This window comes from Apodemus sylvaticus, chromosome 15 (assembly GCF_947179515.1).
Source record: "Apodemus sylvaticus chromosome 15, mApoSyl1.1, whole genome shotgun sequence".
In the NCBI taxonomy this organism is placed as follows: domain Eukaryota; kingdom Metazoa; phylum Chordata; class Mammalia; order Rodentia; family Muridae; genus Apodemus; species Apodemus sylvaticus.
This window is the reverse complement of record NC_067486.1, coordinates 82,721,284-82,737,652: the sequence shown is the minus strand read 5'-3', so window position 1 is coordinate 82,737,652 and position 16,369 is coordinate 82,721,284. Positions and strand designations below refer to the sequence as shown.

Below are 16,369 nucleotides of genomic sequence, written 5' to 3'. Positions count from 1 at the left end.
TCTCAGGCACAATCTTAAGAGTTCCTAAAATCTTTCCAGGAGGAGCCCCTTGAATACCTCCAACCCCATTTCAGAGACAAGTTACAGGGGAAATCTGTTTTGTTTTTAGTGTGCAAGTGACCTTGACTTCACACATGGGTCCTGAGGAGAGCTCTGTGGGGCCTGGGAAATGGGCAGGGGAGCTGAGGAACATGCCCTGCAGGGTTCAGAGCCTGATCTTGGGCTCTCCTACTGCAACTGACTTCACACCTTCTGTATGTGTGCCGGTGTGTGTGTGACTGTGTCTCTCTCTCTCTCTGTGTGTGTGTGTGTGCCTGTGTGTGCCTGTGTGTGTCTGTGTGACTGTGTCTCTGTGTGTGTGTGTGTGTATGCCTGTGTGTGTCTGTCTGTCTGTGTTTGTGTGTGTGTGTGTGTGTGTCACACCTGGGGGCCCTAGTTGGCTCATCTCTCAGCACTCTTTGTCCAGCCAGCACTCTGTGTAGAGGAGGTGACAGGAAGACAGAATGGAAGAAGGCATGGACTGCATTTTCTTGGACACAGCAGAACCCTAGAGACAGCTTCACTGGAGAGGACCTGCTGATTCTCACCTCACAGCTTCTGTGGGACCAGGGACAGACCCACCCCCAGGGGTTCTCCTAAGAAGGACACATTAGGCCCTGTAACTTTTCTTTTCTTTTTTCCCCAACACCTAGTATTTTATTCAGATAGCAGTCCCATTATAGTGTTCCAAGAACATTCAAATAAGAACTCAAATTGGAAGTTAAAAATTGGTTTTCAAACATCATGGCCAACAATGCCACATTTGCCTATGACCTCTCAGATATAAAGCCACACCCACACCTCAGTGGCCGCCAGACCATTCAGCGCAGCTTCCTTAACTGTAAGGTGCTTGAATCTACCAGTTTTAGCACTTTGACTTATTTTTGTCATACTCTGAATAGCTGTAGGGATTTCACCAGGGTTGGGGGACCAGCTCAATCTTGGCATAGTGCCAAAATGTGGTTGATCAAGGCTTTGAGTAAGTCAAAGCCAGCGGCCACCAGCGGCCACTGTTGACCGAAGGACAGATGAACTTGGCCATCCTCTCTCCCTCTCCCTCTCCCTCTCCCTCTCCCTCTCCCCAGGGTTTCTCTGTGTAGCCCTGGCTGTCCTGGAACTCACTCTGCAGACCAGGCTGGCCTCGAACTCAGAAATCTGCCTGCCTCTGTCTCCCAAGTGCTGGGATTAAAGGCGTGCGCCACCACTGCCTGGTAAACTTGGCCATGGTCTACGGTGGAAGCTTCATCTCCTTGAACCATCGGCCAGCCTTGTAACTTTTCTTGTCTTTGAGAAAAGAACTCAGAAAGCGTGTGTAGCTATTATAGAGAGCGCACGGCATGGAGGCTCCAGGCCAGACAATACTGTTCAGAAAGGGTTGGGGGCTGGGAGGTCCCACAAGAGCTGTTTCAGAAGAGAGAGACACAGCCAAGGCCAGGCCTAGTCACTAGGATCAGTGACCCCCGAAGACCCTCACTCCACTGGGGGCACTCCTCCAAGTGCCCCCTGCTGATTTATGGTCCTCCCGGGGGAGCTGAGGTTGGCTGCAGAGGCACTGCACACACCTCAAGTTGGGGTCAGCGTGGTGGGGAAGGTTCTCAGCTGGTTTCCAGATGGGCTTTATGGAAAAGGTACCTGGGGAACACAGATACCCCAGCAAGGAACGGACTGGTGTCAGAAGGCCTCTGGCTCTAGCCTGTCCCCTGTCTCTGTCACGGGCGTTGTCTCTGTGACACACGGCCCTCGCAGCCCTTCTTGCCCACCAGTTAGCCCTGGGTGGGTGGGAGTGGGAGCTCGTGATTTATCACTTGTCGCCTGTCTTCCATCGGAAACGCCGGGGGTGGGCGCAGACGCTGCGGTGAGCTATGGGCCACCCACCCCAATGTTGTTGCTCTGTCTGGGTAGCGTGTGGGGGCCTCCCCCTCCTAAGTGATTGGTCTGGGGGCCCCCTCCACACCTTTCCCAGGGCGTCCCCCTTGCGATGGCCTCAAGCAGGTCAGCCCAGTTTTGAGGCTTCTCCAGGCTATAGAAGACTATATAGAGAACCCCATTGCTACCCTGGTTACCAGGGTGGCCTAGAAATGTTGCAGTCTCCTTTTCTAAGTCCTTGGGCTTTCCTCCGGAGTCCAGCGCAAGTTGTCGTCAGCCCCACCCCCCTCACAATGCACGCAGCGGGGGCCAATGAATGTTTGCGGAGCAAACATGGGCTGGGGGCCCACCTGGATTGACCCACGTCTTTCCCGCCAGGCGGAAGCGGTCCCTTATCTTTGCGGTTGACCGGTTGTCAGTGTGCCACAGGATAGGAGGAAGGAGGACTGCACTCATCTTCTTTGCGTCTGTCAGCGACCTCGCAGTGCCCTCCTCTCCATCCCCGGAGGGAATGACCTGCCAACCCCTCTTGGTGCAGTCTGGACGGTCCCGCTCTCTCGGTGGACTGCTGGGCGACCGTAGCAGCCGACTGCGCGCCGAGCTCTGCATCTTTTATGGATCTCTGGCGCCCTCTGGTGCCAGTCGTGGGTAGTGGTTCTTGAAGGGAAAGGGCTAAACAACAGGCGGTTTAAGACAAGAGGGCCCAGGTCCCCACCTCCCGCAGCACGCAGCACTGCCTCTATTTCACAGAGAGAGAGAGAGAGGCTCTCTGCGGGAGGTCACCCCTCTGCCTATGCCTAGGCCGGCCATCTTGTGTAGCCTTTCTGAAACTCCATCTATTCAGCTCCTTGGCCGTCTTCAGTTGGATGGCAGTGCAGGCTGCACACGACCTCTGAGTCCTGTGTCAGACTAGCTGAGGCAGGAAATCTCTTAGTTTGAATGAGGTCTTGTATAAGGATGAAGGTCACAGGAGCGAGGGCAGACCCAGTGTGGTGGGTGGGCACAGGTGCGGTGGGTGCAGAGAGTGGGACAGATACACAAAAGCTGGCCCTCCCTCCCTTTAACGTGCAGTACGGTTGCCTCTGACTTCTGAGCTCCAGAGGAAGGACTCAGAATCAGCCAGCCTGGGGCTGTGTGTGTGTGGCTATATTAAATAGGTCACTGAGAGGGGCCTTGTGGTTTACACTCATCTGGGAGGAGCTCCAGACCACAAAGGGGACCAGTTGGTGGCTGGGGAGGAGACTCCAGGGCAGGTGTGTTGTCTCTGAAGAGGATCACAATGGTGGAGGCTGGGCTGAGGGGGAGGGGGTGCATTCTGGAGCACTGAGCTGGGACCATCCACTTCCCCACATTTGTTGGAGACTGAGACCCCAGGCTAAGCATGTGGAGGGTCAGCTTAGGGTCAGTGTGAATTGGAGAACTTCCCAAGCTACTCGGAGAGCCAGCCACTGAGGCCAGGCTGGAGTCTTGGCACCGGCCAGTCTGGCAAGAGGGGTCTCCTGGAGGAACTATGGACACAGCTGCTGCATTAACAAGAGAGCAAGGCGCCCACCCTTCTGTCTGGGCACACTGTGATGTCAGCCTTGTTTCTTTGCTAGCAGAGCCTTTTCTCTTCAGGACAAGGATGGAAAGACAGTGGCCCCTGTCCTTCGGGATTCCCAAAACCAGACTCTTAGCAAGACTCTGGTCCTGGAGCCTTCAGGCCCTGTGAGCAGTGGGAAGGTCCCTGAGCTCCTCCTACAGCTCCTGCTAGGCCCTGGAACTGTCCTCTGGACGAGGAGGGGCGTGGAGAGCCCAGGGAGCACGGAGTGCTTCTTGACACCTGACGTGCCCCTCTGAGAAGCAGAGGGGATGGCCCTCCCCACACTGTTCCACTGAGGTGTCATCTGTGTACCTCAACCAAGAGTTCTGGGGTGACAGGCCACCCCTGAGGAGGGTGAAGAAAGAGGACCACTGTCCCTGATGCACTGATAGGGCCGGATGGGTGAGCGCACAGCTCGCTGCAGTCCACAATGGGCCGGATGCCCTGCACCTGCCCACAAAGGCGGGGGTGGCTTGTGCCTCCCATCTGAGTGGCAGCTTCTAGATAGCATCAGCCTACTGGAGGGTCATCTGTCTTGTCCCACAAAGGCCAAGACAAAGGCTGTGTCAGCTACAGCCTCCCCGACCTGGTCAGTGGTGGTCAGAGGAGGCCTAGCGCTTTCCTGTGCCCAGACCCAAGGTTCTCCATCAGGATCCTCAGGGGCGTCAGGGACAAAAGCTTCCAGTATTTACAGAGGCAATCGGGTGGGACTCACATCCTGGTACCCAGGCTAGATCCAGTACTGGGGAAGGTGCCATTCTGCTCCTTTGGGTACCCAGGGAGGAAACTGTACCTTATTTTTCAGCTCCACAGTAGAGGGCAGACAATAAGGAGCTGGGATGTGCTCTCTGTCAGCACACCTGTGAGGTGCGGTGTGAGGTGGGGTGTAAGGTGGGGGACTTGCTGGAGACGCTGGACCAGGTTAGAAATAGCATATGTAAAGGTCTGGGCAGGGGTGCTGCAGCTGCACAGCCAAGGAGGCAGAGTCTGAGGTGATGTGTGGTGAGAACTGTCAGGAGGGCCGTCAGTCGGTGAGATGGGATTGAAGACCTGAGGACACTTGGAGGGAACGTTCAGGGTTGCGGGAGGAGGCCTGACTCACTCCACAGCACATTTCAGAGACTCTGTTAAACTCAGCCTGCAGTCCCCTAGATTATGTCTCTGTTACTTAGCCTTTCCCACCCTTCAGAGTTCACCACCCAGGAAATCCCACTCGACCACAGGCTACAGCCATCTGTTTTGAGGCACCCCAACCCCCACCTGGGTGCTCTAATAGTTGTCCACACAGCAGATTCACCTCAACTCCTGAGCTGCCCTTGAAAGGTTCTCATGGCCCTGGTTGTCCACACAAGCCAACCCTCTGAGGACCAAGCTGCCTCCTGTGCTGTTTCACATTTCCTCAGTACTAGGGACCTCTCTGCTTACAGCACTGACGCTGCGGATGACCTCGGAGACAGCTGGGTACAGGGAGTTTATCCATTGACTCCTGTTTGCCCTGGGCCAGTTTGGCAGTCTGTGAAGAACACACTGCCAGCATCTCCTCTGGCCCTTTCTAGAATTTGGCAACGTCGGGTGGTACAGAAACGGCCAGATGAAGAGGAGAAAGGTTTATTCAGTGCGGAGTCTGGCAGCAGACTGGGCCGCTCCACCACTCTAGGCTCCGAAGACTCAAGGTTGCTTCACTCTGGTAGTACTGGCATCGGTTTGGCACCAAGTGGATTCAGGCTTGCAGAGCTTGGGTCTGGGAGGTTGGGCAAGGGTAGAGGCCAAGGCCGATCCAAGAGAACGTGGGGGTCCTCCAGAAGGGACCTTAAAGTTTGCAGGTCATTGTTTCTCGGCGCCCGTCCTTTCTTAGGACTCGGCCACCAGCGGGGCTGTGAGCGAGAACGCGCGGATGGAACGCGCCCGCGCGCGCGCCCGCAGCCTTCGCAGGCGACCCAGTAGGAGTGCCAGCAGCAGCGCGTGTAGCAGCCCAAGGACCAGCAGCGCTAGCTGAGCCACCAGAGCTCCCCAGCAGAGTAGGCCGGGCGCACACGCTGCCCGCAGCTCATCCTCCGTCACGTAGGGCAGCAGGCGGCCGCTCAGCGCCGGGGGCGCGACACAGCGCAGGTCGCGGTAGGGTGCGCGCTCCGGGCGGCCGGCCAGCCAGGCGCGCAGCGGCAAGAGGCGGCAGTCACAGCGCCACGGGTTGGCCCCCAGGTGCGCCGCGCGCAGCGCAGGCAGCGCGTCCAGCAGCCCGGGCGGCAGCGCCGTCAGGTTGTTGCCGGTCAGCACCAATTCGGTGGTGTCGGGAGGGAAGGCAGCTGGCAGCGAGGCCCAGGTCAGCCCACGGCGCCCACAGTCCACGAGCGTCCCTGCGCAGCTGCATGGCGCGGGACAGCCAGAGGCTGGGCGGCTGGGCGGCGCTAGCAGCAGAAGCAGCAGGCTCAGCGCCCCGCGCGGCCCTGGAAGAGAAGCGCTAGGATGAGCCGGGAGCATCCTTGGGAACGCCGGCGCTGCTCCCGCCAGCTCCTAGGGCCAGCGTCCCTCCACCCCGGAGACCCTGGACGCTGGCTGGAGATTCCCTCCACCTCTGATCCAAGCTTTTGCCTACTGCTGCCCAAACGAGAACACCTCCTGACGTGGCTCTTCCCAGAAAGCTGCAAACCCGACCCCAGAACTCACGGGAGCCCATGGTGAGAGGATGGTGGCCCGCTTCGTTCTGGAGAGGCGTTGGCCCGAGAGCCTGCCTGAGTCTACAGCAACAGACCACAGTGCTGCCGCCTGGCCAGAAATAACTCGGAGCCGGCGCGCAAAGGCGTTGCGGAGGCAGATAGGGTGCTATCGCCTGCGGCCGCGGGCAGCCCGGGCTTCCGCCCCCCGCCCGCCCGCCCGCCCGCTCCCAGGGGCTCATGGAACACTCGGACACTAGGCACGACGTTCACCAACTTTGTTCTCCTGTCACCAGGACAGGACGCGGCATTCACAACTGAACAAAACGGAGCATGGGGTGTGTGGGGAGGAATCATGCGGGTGGAGAGATGGAGGAGGCCAAGGGCTGGAGCCCTTGTGCAACAGAGCTGCAGGGAAGAAAAGACCTTGACCTGTGGGTAGTCTAGGCAGAGGGGACACCCCATTCCTGCCGCCCTAGAGTTCTTCAGGTAGACTCAGGAAGGGGCGCGAGAGGTCTAGTGCGTCGCGGAACTGCCTTCCTCCCAGAAGCCTCCAGGTCTTCCTAAAGACCTCAGCTTCCAAACCCCACCGGCTCTGATCCTGAACAGAGCATGATTAGGGAGTAAGGGAGGAACCGGCCTACTTCCGCGCTCAGTAGGACATTAGCATATGCTTTGTGGCCCACTGGAATTGGCCGGGGCGGGGCGGGCGGGGGACGACTCCCAACTCGACTCTGCTTGGGTAATATGCCCGAGATCCTGCATCCACGCCCCCCCTCTACCCTGGATTATTGACCCGCTGGGAGCAGTGATCTTCTAGGAAGGGAGATCTTGGAGGTTGTGCCCAACTTTTCCCCTTAAGACAGGCGGGGAGGTGCGGGGTGGGTTGGGGGCAGGAGGTTGGGGAGGGGCTGTGGTTCAGACCACTCGGAAGCAGATACGAATGACCGGGAAGGGCGGGTGCTGAGAATAAATTAGGGTCATCTGGGGGCTGTGGCTCTGTGGCCCCAGGTCTGAAGAGTCTGGTCAAAGCCACGCTGGATGAGGGTTAGGTCCAGGCCTTCTGAGATCCAGATGAACCAGGGTGGAATCCAGGACAGTCTAGGATCCAGGGGCAAGAGGGGCCAGCCCGGAAACCGGCCGTCTATCCTTGGCGAGGCGGGGCTGGGGCGGGTGTCACTGGTCTTGCATTTGCTGCTTCATCTTCTGCAACATCTCCTGCATTCGCCTCAGCTGGTGGTGGGGGTGACCCAAATCAGTGTGAGAAAAGACCGGAGGGGTCTAGCTCTGCCCTCGGCTTCTCCTCCCCGCCCTGTCACAATCTTGGCCCGCCTCCCGATATCCACCCACCTCTTCATCCTTCATCCTGATGAGCTTCTCCGTCTCGGCGTCTGGTGTGGGCAGTGGAAGTATAGGGATGGGGCTCTCCATGCGGCTGTCCTGTGTGAGTTTGCTGTGGGACGAGAGGGCTGTGCTTGTTGGGAGGCTCGGGTCAGGCGGCTGGGAGATGCCTGGCCCGCTCCGGTGGGGTGGCCCACCTGGTCATCTGCTGGATGCAGTGGGCGCGGTAGTTCTCATAGTGCACGTCGCACGTCACATCTTTGAGGTCGTGCATGTGAGTGCGGATGAGCATGTTTCGGAGCTTCACAAAATCGCAGTGCGCCTGGTTCTCCACTGTGGGCGGGGCGGGGCGGGGCGGGGCGGGCGGACGGTGAGCCGCTGTCAGGCTAGCCGAGCCTCCCCCCCACCCGGCGCCGCCTGCCTTGTCTCACCTTCGACGATCCCCCAGGGGTACAGTCGCCCCCGGACCCGCTGCCCCTTGGCCTCCACCACAGTGTTGCTGCCGATAACGGCGAAGGGTGCACTTTCCTGGGGGAAGGGGAGCAAGAACCCAGCCCATCCTAGTCTGTAAGAGCAGCTGGCTCAGAGCTTGAGGCCATTCCAGCGCTGCCGTCGCCCCCTCCCATGGCACAGCCCCTCCCTCGGCTGGTGTCCTTGCGACCCATGAAAGCCACAACGCCTGCACCGCTAGAAGCCTCGGGGCTTTTGCCCCGCTGTGCACTTCTCTGGCACTGGATGCTTCCGGGAGCTTCCTCCACGGTTCAAATCAGAGCCAAGACCATGCTTACTGCCCGAAGGCTTAGCTTTCGGCCATAACCTCTCAAAGCCGCCACCCTCCGGAGCTCCAGATCTTGGATACCAGGGCTTGCCACATCTCTGGGCCGCTGGGCCGATTCTTGGAAAGCATGTCAGAACAGCACCGATGAGTGTGCTCTAGTAAGCACCCAGGGGAGAGTCACATGACCCACCACAGACCAGACAGGGGTACAAGGGACTTCCTGATCCTGTAGCCCTCAAATGATCCCTGCTCTCATCACCCGAGTGCTCCCCCGCCCCCTGGCTTGTGCGGTCTCCAGTGCTCCGCCCAGCTACCTCCTAGCCCCACCCCTCCTGGATTCGTGCTCACCTTCAGTTCCCGGTCCTGTTGCTTGAAGTCTTCATCTTCATCCGAGTCACATTCTGGAAACTGGTACACGTGGATCCCGAACTTGTCGATCTCCTCCCGTATCTGCAGCGGGGGAGAGCCTGGCTTGGCACTGGCCAGCACCCCTGGAGTTTGTGGCCAGGCCCCCTTGGCTACGGAAGACTCACCCTGTCCTTCAGCTTTCGGATCTCACTGGGGACGAGGCAGTCGGCTTTGGCGATGAGTGGGACGATGTTCACCTTCTCATGCAGTGCCTTCATGAAGCCGACATCCACTGGCCTCAGTCTGCAGAGAGAGAGGGGGGAGGGGGAGGGTGGGCATTTGGGGGGAGGGGCGGTGGTGCAGTGATAGGCGCGTCCACCCTGAGCCCGGGCACCAGGACGACCACACACCCGTGCCCGAACGGGGAGATGAAGTACAGGCAGCAGTGCACCCGGTTGTCCTGGATGTTCTTTCGGTTCAGGCCGCTCTCATCCCGGAAGTACTGCTCAAACTGCTGGTCCACGTAGTCCGTGATGGGCTTCCAGCTAGAAGCGGAGAAGAAGCAGAATGCCAGCTCCCAGGGCTGCCTGCTAGGTCATGGCGGCTGGGGGCAGGGAACCTGTTCCTCACCACTCAGAGTTGTTCACTGCGTCCCCGAAGCCGGGCGTGTCCACAATGGTGAGCTTCAACTTGACCCCCTTCTCCTCAATGTCAACGGTGTGCTTCAGGATCTCCACTGTCTGGTTGATGCGCTCTGCGGGGGAGGGCAGGGGTGAGGGGAGGGGAGGGGAGGGGAGGGGAGGAGAGGCGGTGTTTGCAGGCCATCCACACCTTTTCTCTGGGCAGCAAGGAGCCCTGTCCTTAGCCACCCTGGGGCCTTGGCCCCAGTCTCTCTCTGGGAGTGTACTCTGGACCACTCCTCTCCACCACCAATCAGGGACCCTTGCCCAGGCGGAGTGTAAAGGTGTTGAGGTTTCTCAGGGCAGGGGCGAGCGGACTGGGGAGAACTACTCACCCTCGGCACTCAGCAGTTTCCGGTCCTTATACAGATCGGTCAGAAAGAGACTATGGACAAGGGTAGACTTCCCCAGGCCGGACTCACCTGGCCGTAGGAATAGTGAAAGAGCTGGATTAGATTGGGGCTGAGATGGTCTGGCCCACAGCTGCACGGGCTCCACCTAGAAGTCTGGCCACTCACCAGCCACCATGAGCGTGAAGTCGAAGCCCTTCTTGACCGACTTGCGGTGCACCTGGTTGGGCAGTGTGGCGAAGCCGACGTACTGCTTGTCGATGTCCTGAGGGCAGGGGTGGTTGGGGCAGGTCAGTGGCATACCATGATCTCCAGGGGAAGCCCAAGGCCCTATCTCGTATGTTGCTCAGACGGGCAGAAAGCACAGCAAGGGGGGCATTTCGTCAACAAAAATGGGGTGAGGGCTGTAGAGCGGAGGCTGGAAGGTAGGTGAGGGGTAGCAGGGAAAGGCACCCCACCCAGCTGCAGCGGAAACCCAAGTCTGGGGTGCGGAACGAGGAATGCCAGCCACACAGGGGCATCCCTGAGATGGGGGCTGAGTCCCCCTGAGACCCCTCAGACACATTCAAGGACCTCTATAGGTGGACATAGCCAGACCTCAGCACAGACTCATCCCTGAGTATCCAGGGGTGGGTGGCTTGTCTGGCCCCGATCCAGGCTTGGGGGTGGTAACTCCTGAAGCAGCATCGGAACGAGGGCTATTTATAGACTGCGGCACCGAGCCTCCCCCGCCAAAGGGTCTGCGTCGCCTGCACTTATCCCTAGTGGACATCTGCCCTAGAAGCCCCTGCCACCTTCTGTGGTAGCTGGAGGGTCTTGGCCAAGCAAGACTGCACACATGACCCAGATTCCACCCCCTCTCTCCACACACACAGACACACACACCTTGAGCCGCCTCTGGGCCTGGGTGCGCGGCGACAGCAGCTGCTCCACCAGGCGGTCCTGGGGTGCTGCCAGTGAGTCCATCGCGGCGACCCCGCGGGCCCTGACGGCCTCGCTCCAACCCTACACCAGGGTCAGGCCAGTCGGGGCCAGCGATCTCGAGCGACTTGCGCTGGGTAAATTTGCTCTTAAGCCCTCTTCTGCCTCGGGTTTTGAAGACGCGAGAACTGAGGCCCGGAGAGGGAGCGTCGCCCACTTGGTAGGCCGCCGACCTCAGAAGTCGTGCGAGCCATTCCCTGGCCTGTGCGCGGGGGACCGCGAGCTGTGGCCGCGTCGAGGCTCAGCAGCGGCTCCAGAGCGAGCCGAGGCGGGGCTTCGCGGGCCCACCGCAGCGGCGCTGGGGACCGCCCCGCCCGCCGTCGCCGGGAAACGGTCGCCTGGAAATTGGGCCGCAGGCGGAGCCTCGAGAAAACGGCTGCGATGGGCAGGGCCCGGCCGAGGCGATCGGGCGGGGGCGCCGCGTGGAGCCGGAGCGCAGCCGTGGCACCCGAGGCCGCGTCCGGACCGTCCGTAGGCGGCGGCGAGGTGTCTGCGGTCGCCAAACTGCCTCCGGGACGCCGCGCCGCTGCCGCCCACCAGAGGGCGCTGCGGAACGCTCCGGACTCACGCGCAACCGCGGGGGAAGCGGCCCCAGCCAGCACCTGGCTCACCTCGCTGTCACCGCAAACCCCGAACCATGCCTCGGCGACCAAACTGCCCACAGACACACCCCTCCCCTCTGCTTGGGGCTCACTCTTTCCTACCCCACCCTCCCCTGCGCTTGTGCATGTGCGGGTGACTGGGGGAATTCTTTCCCGCGTGGCATCTTCATAAGCATTGAGGACAGAGTGCACCTCCATTACTAAGTCCTGCCGTCGGTGAGGGGAACAGGCAGAGCGGCGCAGGTCTTTAATCCCAGCACTTGAGAGGCAGAGGCAGGCGCATGCATGTCTCTGAGTTTTAGGCCAGCCTGGTCTGTGTAGCAAGGTCCAGGGCCTCCATCTCAAAAAGAAAAAAAAAAAAAAAAAAAAAACCCTAAAGGGTGCGAGGGATGCAGTGGCCAGGGTTCAGATGGCGGGCTTCCTTCAGAGCTTGGAAGCTCTGGCCAGCCCGCAGCTAGGCAAAACTGCCCACAACGTGCCATCACTTTAGGTACCAGATGTTCCAGGAACTACAGGGTTCTAATGAATTGGGAAGCTATTGGCTGTGGGCCACCAAACTTTTCCTTACTCCTCGTTTCCAATCCCACCAGAGTCAGAGCTCCAGCCCCAGGATGCAAGAAGCTGGACAAGCCACTCTCCAGAGTGGGCAAGGGACCAGGAGACCTCCCTCCCCCATGCAGGTACCACCCCTCCTCCATGAGCCTCACCTTCTCAAGGGGCCTCTGCCCTCGTGCTATGCCCCTCCCCCCTGATGGCAGCTAGTACCTGGGGAGGAGCCTGAGGGCAGGGTCCTGAGCCCACAGCTGCCACAGCTGTGATCCCAGGCAGGGCTGAGAAGAAGCCCCCTAGTTTTGTCTCCCAGAAAGTGGCTGCTGGTTCCTGCCTGACCTACAGGAAGCCTTTAGACTGAGTTCCAACCTCCCCCACCCCTCCAACACTGCAAACCCAGCTCTCAGCCCAGCTAGACAGGCTGGTGTCTCCAACCTAGGTAGGACATTTCTGAAAGATGGCGCAGATGGCCTTGTCTGGGCCGTACCCTGATGCTGAACAGACCTAGTAGGTCTTAGACTGCCTTTCAACTTGTTCATTGGGAAGCTACAGGCTTAGGGAGTCCCAGTCAAACAGCCTAAGTATCACCCAAGCAGGCCATCACAGCCTGTGTGTTCCCTGGAGAAGCCCTAGGGAACAGGCCTTGCAAACCCCCTTTTCGTAGTCCCGGAGGCTCAACAATATTCCTCAGGGATGGATATGAAGCCGTGTACAGCGAAACCCACCTCTTCACAGGAATAAGACCGTTGAGGTTTTCCATCCTTAGAATTATGACTAGGCTCTGAAGCAGCAGCACAACCAACAGTCCTCATCACTGCCTAAGAAGAGGTGTAGGTGCAAAGGGCAGACAGACACCTCCTTCTGCACAGACTGCTGCTCTCACCCCTCCCCCATTTGGAGCCAGAAAGAGGCCTGGTTAAGCCCAGCTCTGCAGCCATATTGGGAACCAAGGGGCTATGTGCTGTCCTCAGGTCTACAGGGTCCCAGCCCAGACACCAGAGCTCTGGCACTGCTCTGGGGCTCAGTTCATCTGCCTTGAGCCAGTGCTACCTTCCTTCAGGCCTGGGGACAGGGAGTGGTGTAAGGCTGGCTCCTAGCTAACCAGAGGATGGGCAGTCGCCCGTGGGCCTGAAGGCTCACACTTCATCAGGAAGGGGAGGGGTCTCCATTCTAGCAGCAACAGACAGGAGAACATGGATCGGGCTAAGCAGCAAGTTCCCAAGCCAGGTGGCTTGGAGGACCTTGCAGAGGCCTGGGAGAAGCCTGGGTCCCTGCCTTCCTAGCCTCTGGCCCCCTCTCCCTTACACAATAGCCAGGCAGCATGTGTCCCCATAGGGCTTTGTCTGGCTTACTGAGAATGGGGAGGCAGTTCTCTAGGAAGGCTCCTGGGGGAGCCCCTCCCAATGAGCCTCATCAGTATTGGGCGGGGCATGTCCCTGCTAGGAGCCTGTGACTCTCCAGCCTACCCCATCTGCCAGATGCCTTTGCTCCCTGACCTGATGTACTCTAGTCTAGTCCTCTGGGGTCCAAGGCTAGGTGTGAAGGTTCATCTCCAAAGAGGCTTGCCAAAGGCTTCCGGTGTCAGAATTGGGCCTTTCCCCCCATCCCCGACTTCAAACAGGGCCTAGCTCAAGCCACAGAGGACATCCCCTTTGGTCACCCACTTCCACAGCACTCTGGTTTCACAAGCCTCAGCTCCTTTAGATTTTCACAGGTTACCCAGTAGTCTGGCACTCTCATTGTTGTGGGGATCAGGCTAGCCCTCCCGGAAGGCCACAGCCTGGCTGTACTCAGGGTTTGGAGGGCTAGTGCTGGGCACTAGCATGACTCAGATGGGGAGCCTTGGAAGTTCCAGGTCTTGGAAGAGGCTCTGCCAAAGACGAGTGAGCATAAATTTAGGTGCAGGAGCGATGCACAAAGGTGCACAGGCACGAAGCAGAGTAGACAGTGGCCCCCAGAGCACTGCTCCAGAGACTGGTGGACCCCTCCCCCACCCATTCCGTGCCTGTCATAACTATAGCCTCACCCAGGACCCCCAACACGAGGCCTTCCGGTCAGGTTAAGATGGGGATGCTGGCCCTGGACTAGAGGACAGAGGCCCTCATCCCAGCCTTCCTTTCTGGGGAGGTGCCTAGGCCCCTGCAATACAGGTCAGAGAACCAAGCGCGATGCCTACTCTTTCCCCTCCGTAGCCCCAAGAGCGGCGGCGCTGCCCCTATAGACAATTGATTAACGCCAAAGGGCTGGGTGACGGCCGGCGGGGGCGGGGTCACGCCTGGCCGCCACCAGCATCGGTGCCACAAAGGGTGACAGCCGGTCCGGTATAACCACCGGCCGAGCGGCGCAGCGCCGGTACCTGTTTGTCCTCTGCATGGTTCGGGTCGTGGTCCGGGTCCGGGCGGGTCCGGGAGGGTCCGGGCCGGCGGGCAGGGGAGAGACGGAGACAGACGGTGAGAGGCGGGCGGGCGGGCGGCGGGGACAAAGGCGCGCGCGGGCACGCGGACAGGCGCTGGGCTCACCTGGGGTCGCCAGCTTGCTCTTGTACCGCAGTCCTGTGCTCATGGTGGCCGCCGGCGGGGGACGTGTGGCGGCGGCGCGCGGGCGGGGCGCGGCGACCAGCAGTGGAGGCCGAGGCCGGCTGAGGGGTGACCCGCCCCTCCGCGCCGCCGCCACCCGCCCCGCCCGCCTGCGCGCCTGCCAGCCAATCGGCGCCCGCCGCGCCCACGCGCGACCCGGAGAGGCCGGTGGGGGCGGGGACTGAGGCGTCCCGCTGTGGTTCCCCCCAGGCCTTTGGTTCTCCCGGCTGCGCGAGTGCAGCAGGGCTATTCCCACGGCCTGGTCCAGAACGCCCCCTCCCCTTCCTGTCATCTAGCCCAGGCCTCCACTCCGTTCTCCCTTGGCTGTCGCTGGAAGCCAGTTGGTTCCCGGGCCTCTGACCTTCCATCATGTGGTCATTCTATAAAGCACGTCCCAGGACTGTGCTTCATGCAGCCGATGAATGAGTTCAGGGGATATAAGGACCCCTCTTCACCCCATCAAGAAGCATTGGGAAGGGTCGGGCCTGGAGCTTTGCTCTTGGTACTTGTTGGGCAGAAGTCCAGACCCGAGCTCTCCGGCGGGCTGCTGGGTGCTGGACACTCTGCAGTAGGCACACACACACCTGGGCAACATGTAAAGCACATGGCGGGGTGGGGTTGCATAGCTTCATTTCCTGGACTGCAAGATGGACGTACTTGAGGTGTACCACCGGAATGGCACGATCTGAAGGCCGCCTTAGCTCTCCTGCTCCAGCGACCTCCCCAGAGAGGGCTTTAAGGGGACTGAGGTACCGTAAAGACAGATTCATGCTCAGAGCCATATTCTGTATCTTCAATAAGTTAACAGGACTAAGTGACCCACGTTGTGAATACCTTCTGTGTTACTGTCACATCCCAGGTGTCTTTGGCCTAAACCTCACCAGAGAGTCTGTGACCAGGTCAGGGATGTTCCATTTTCCAGATCTTTCATCTACAGCCTAAGGATCAGACGGGGTATGTGACACACTGTGGTGCCTCTTTGGAATCTAGAGCGGGCATCCACACGCGATCAAATTTTGTAAATGAAACACTGGTTTAATGACTCTAGTAAATGTCTAGACATCTTTTAGCTTTGGCTTTGCCAGAGACTTTGATGGAGTTCTTGGGGGGAATTTGGAACTCTGTTAAAGAAATGCGCAGTCTGAGGCAGGGACAGAAACAGGATGCCGGGACTTCTGAGTCTAGAGAAACCCACAAAGGAAAGTTAGAGTGAGCTGAGTGTCACTGTCACTCCGATGAATGGCGGAAACGACGTGGGAGAACAGAAGAATCTTCCCTGGGCTCTGTCAGGAGGGCCACTCCTGAAGTCCTCTAGTTAGGGGGCTGCACTTGGCCTGGAGGGAAGGGGAAAGAGGCGTGTGTATAGAAGAGGAATAAATTATAAAACAATTCTGATGAGCCCTCGACACAGGGGTTTAAAAAAAAATAAAACTGCTGGGGAGATGGGAGATGGACAAAGGTAAGTGCGTATCAAATATCACGGTTCTGAAAAGACACGCAGCAGGCCCAGTGGCTGGTATCACTGAGGCCTGAGAGCCACACTTTGAAGGATGGCTTGATACCATGTGTAACTGCATCTGTGGGGAGCTTGAGCTGCTCAGACCTGTGGGAGAGCCGGGATCTGCTCCTTGTCCTGGGACTCAGGTGAACTGTGACTGGAAGTCAGCCCCAGGCAGCTTCAAGACGCTCTCAGAGGAAGGGGGTTGCCACTCTGTGCCCAGAAGGAGTGACACTTGTGACTCAACAGACACTGTATGCACAGGGGACATTTCTGAGGTCAGGAAAATGGGTCATGAAGGCATTATCAGCCATCAGATTTGCAGGACCTGTCCCCAGCTCTGTCATGTGTACAGTGTGTGTCACAAAGGTCCCAGACTCTGGCCGGAATAGCCAGGGGCCGAGGTCTGAACAAAATTCCTGTACGCCTTTTGCCCACCAGAAAGCACAGCTAGCAGTCTCTGGTGGGCTCTGTCAAGTGTCAGAGAGGCAGCAGAAGTGGCAGGGTGGGGGTCTGCACACCTGCATT

The 16,369-nt window shown here is 59.2% G+C and overlaps 2 protein-coding genes across 3 annotated transcripts; both read right to left on the bottom strand.

The window, feature by feature from the left end:
• Positions 1–5,079: 5,079 nt before the first annotated feature.
• Gp1bb (glycoprotein Ib platelet subunit beta) lies at positions 5,080–6,318 on the bottom strand. Its single transcript, XM_052158559.1, has 2 exons — positions 6,152–6,318; positions 5,080–5,931 (listed from the first exon to the last, which is right to left on the bottom strand). The coding sequence occupies exons 1-2, from the start codon at positions 6,159–6,161 to the stop codon at positions 5,339–5,341; spliced, it is 603 nt and encodes a 200-aa protein (XP_052014519.1). The 5' UTR covers positions 6,162–6,318; the 3' UTR covers positions 5,080–5,338.
• An 84-nt stretch (positions 6,319–6,402) lies between these two features.
• On the bottom strand, positions 6,403–14,424 carry Septin5 (septin 5). 2 transcript variants are annotated; one of them, XM_052158558.1, is made up of 12 exons: positions 14,287–14,424; positions 14,124–14,134; positions 9,804–9,900; positions 9,621–9,707; positions 9,236–9,359; positions 9,016–9,150; positions 8,791–8,908; positions 8,606–8,707; positions 7,911–8,007; positions 7,677–7,812; positions 7,489–7,591; positions 6,403–7,371 (listed from the first exon to the last, which is right to left on the bottom strand). In XM_052158558.1, exons 1-12 carry the CDS (start codon positions 14,327–14,329, stop codon positions 7,315–7,317), a joined length of 1,110 nt encoding a protein of 369 aa, XP_052014518.1. In that variant the 5' UTR covers positions 14,330–14,424; the 3' UTR covers positions 6,403–7,314. The 2 variants fall into 2 exon arrangements, with proteins under 2 accessions (XP_052014518.1, XP_052014517.1); XM_052158557.1 differs by lacking the exons at positions 14,124–14,134; positions 14,287–14,424 and adding an exon at positions 10,521–10,880.
• Positions 14,425–16,369: the final 1,945 nt, after the last annotated feature.

Excerpts from the sequence above, each read along its gene's own strand:
- Septin5 (XM_052158557.1), bottom strand. The coding sequence starts at position 10,601 with ATGGACTCACTGGCAGCACCCCAGGACCGCCTGGTGGAGCAGCTGCTG. Across the intron at positions 9,901-10,520 it reads AGGCCCAGAGGCGGCTCAAG|GACATCGACAAGCAGTACGT; the intron begins GTGTGTGTGTCT and ends CCCTGCCCTCAG. Across the intron at positions 8,008-8,605 it reads AACAGGACCGGGAACTGAAG|GAAAGTGCACCCTTCGCCGT; the intron begins GTGAGCACGAAT and ends CCCTTCCCCCAG.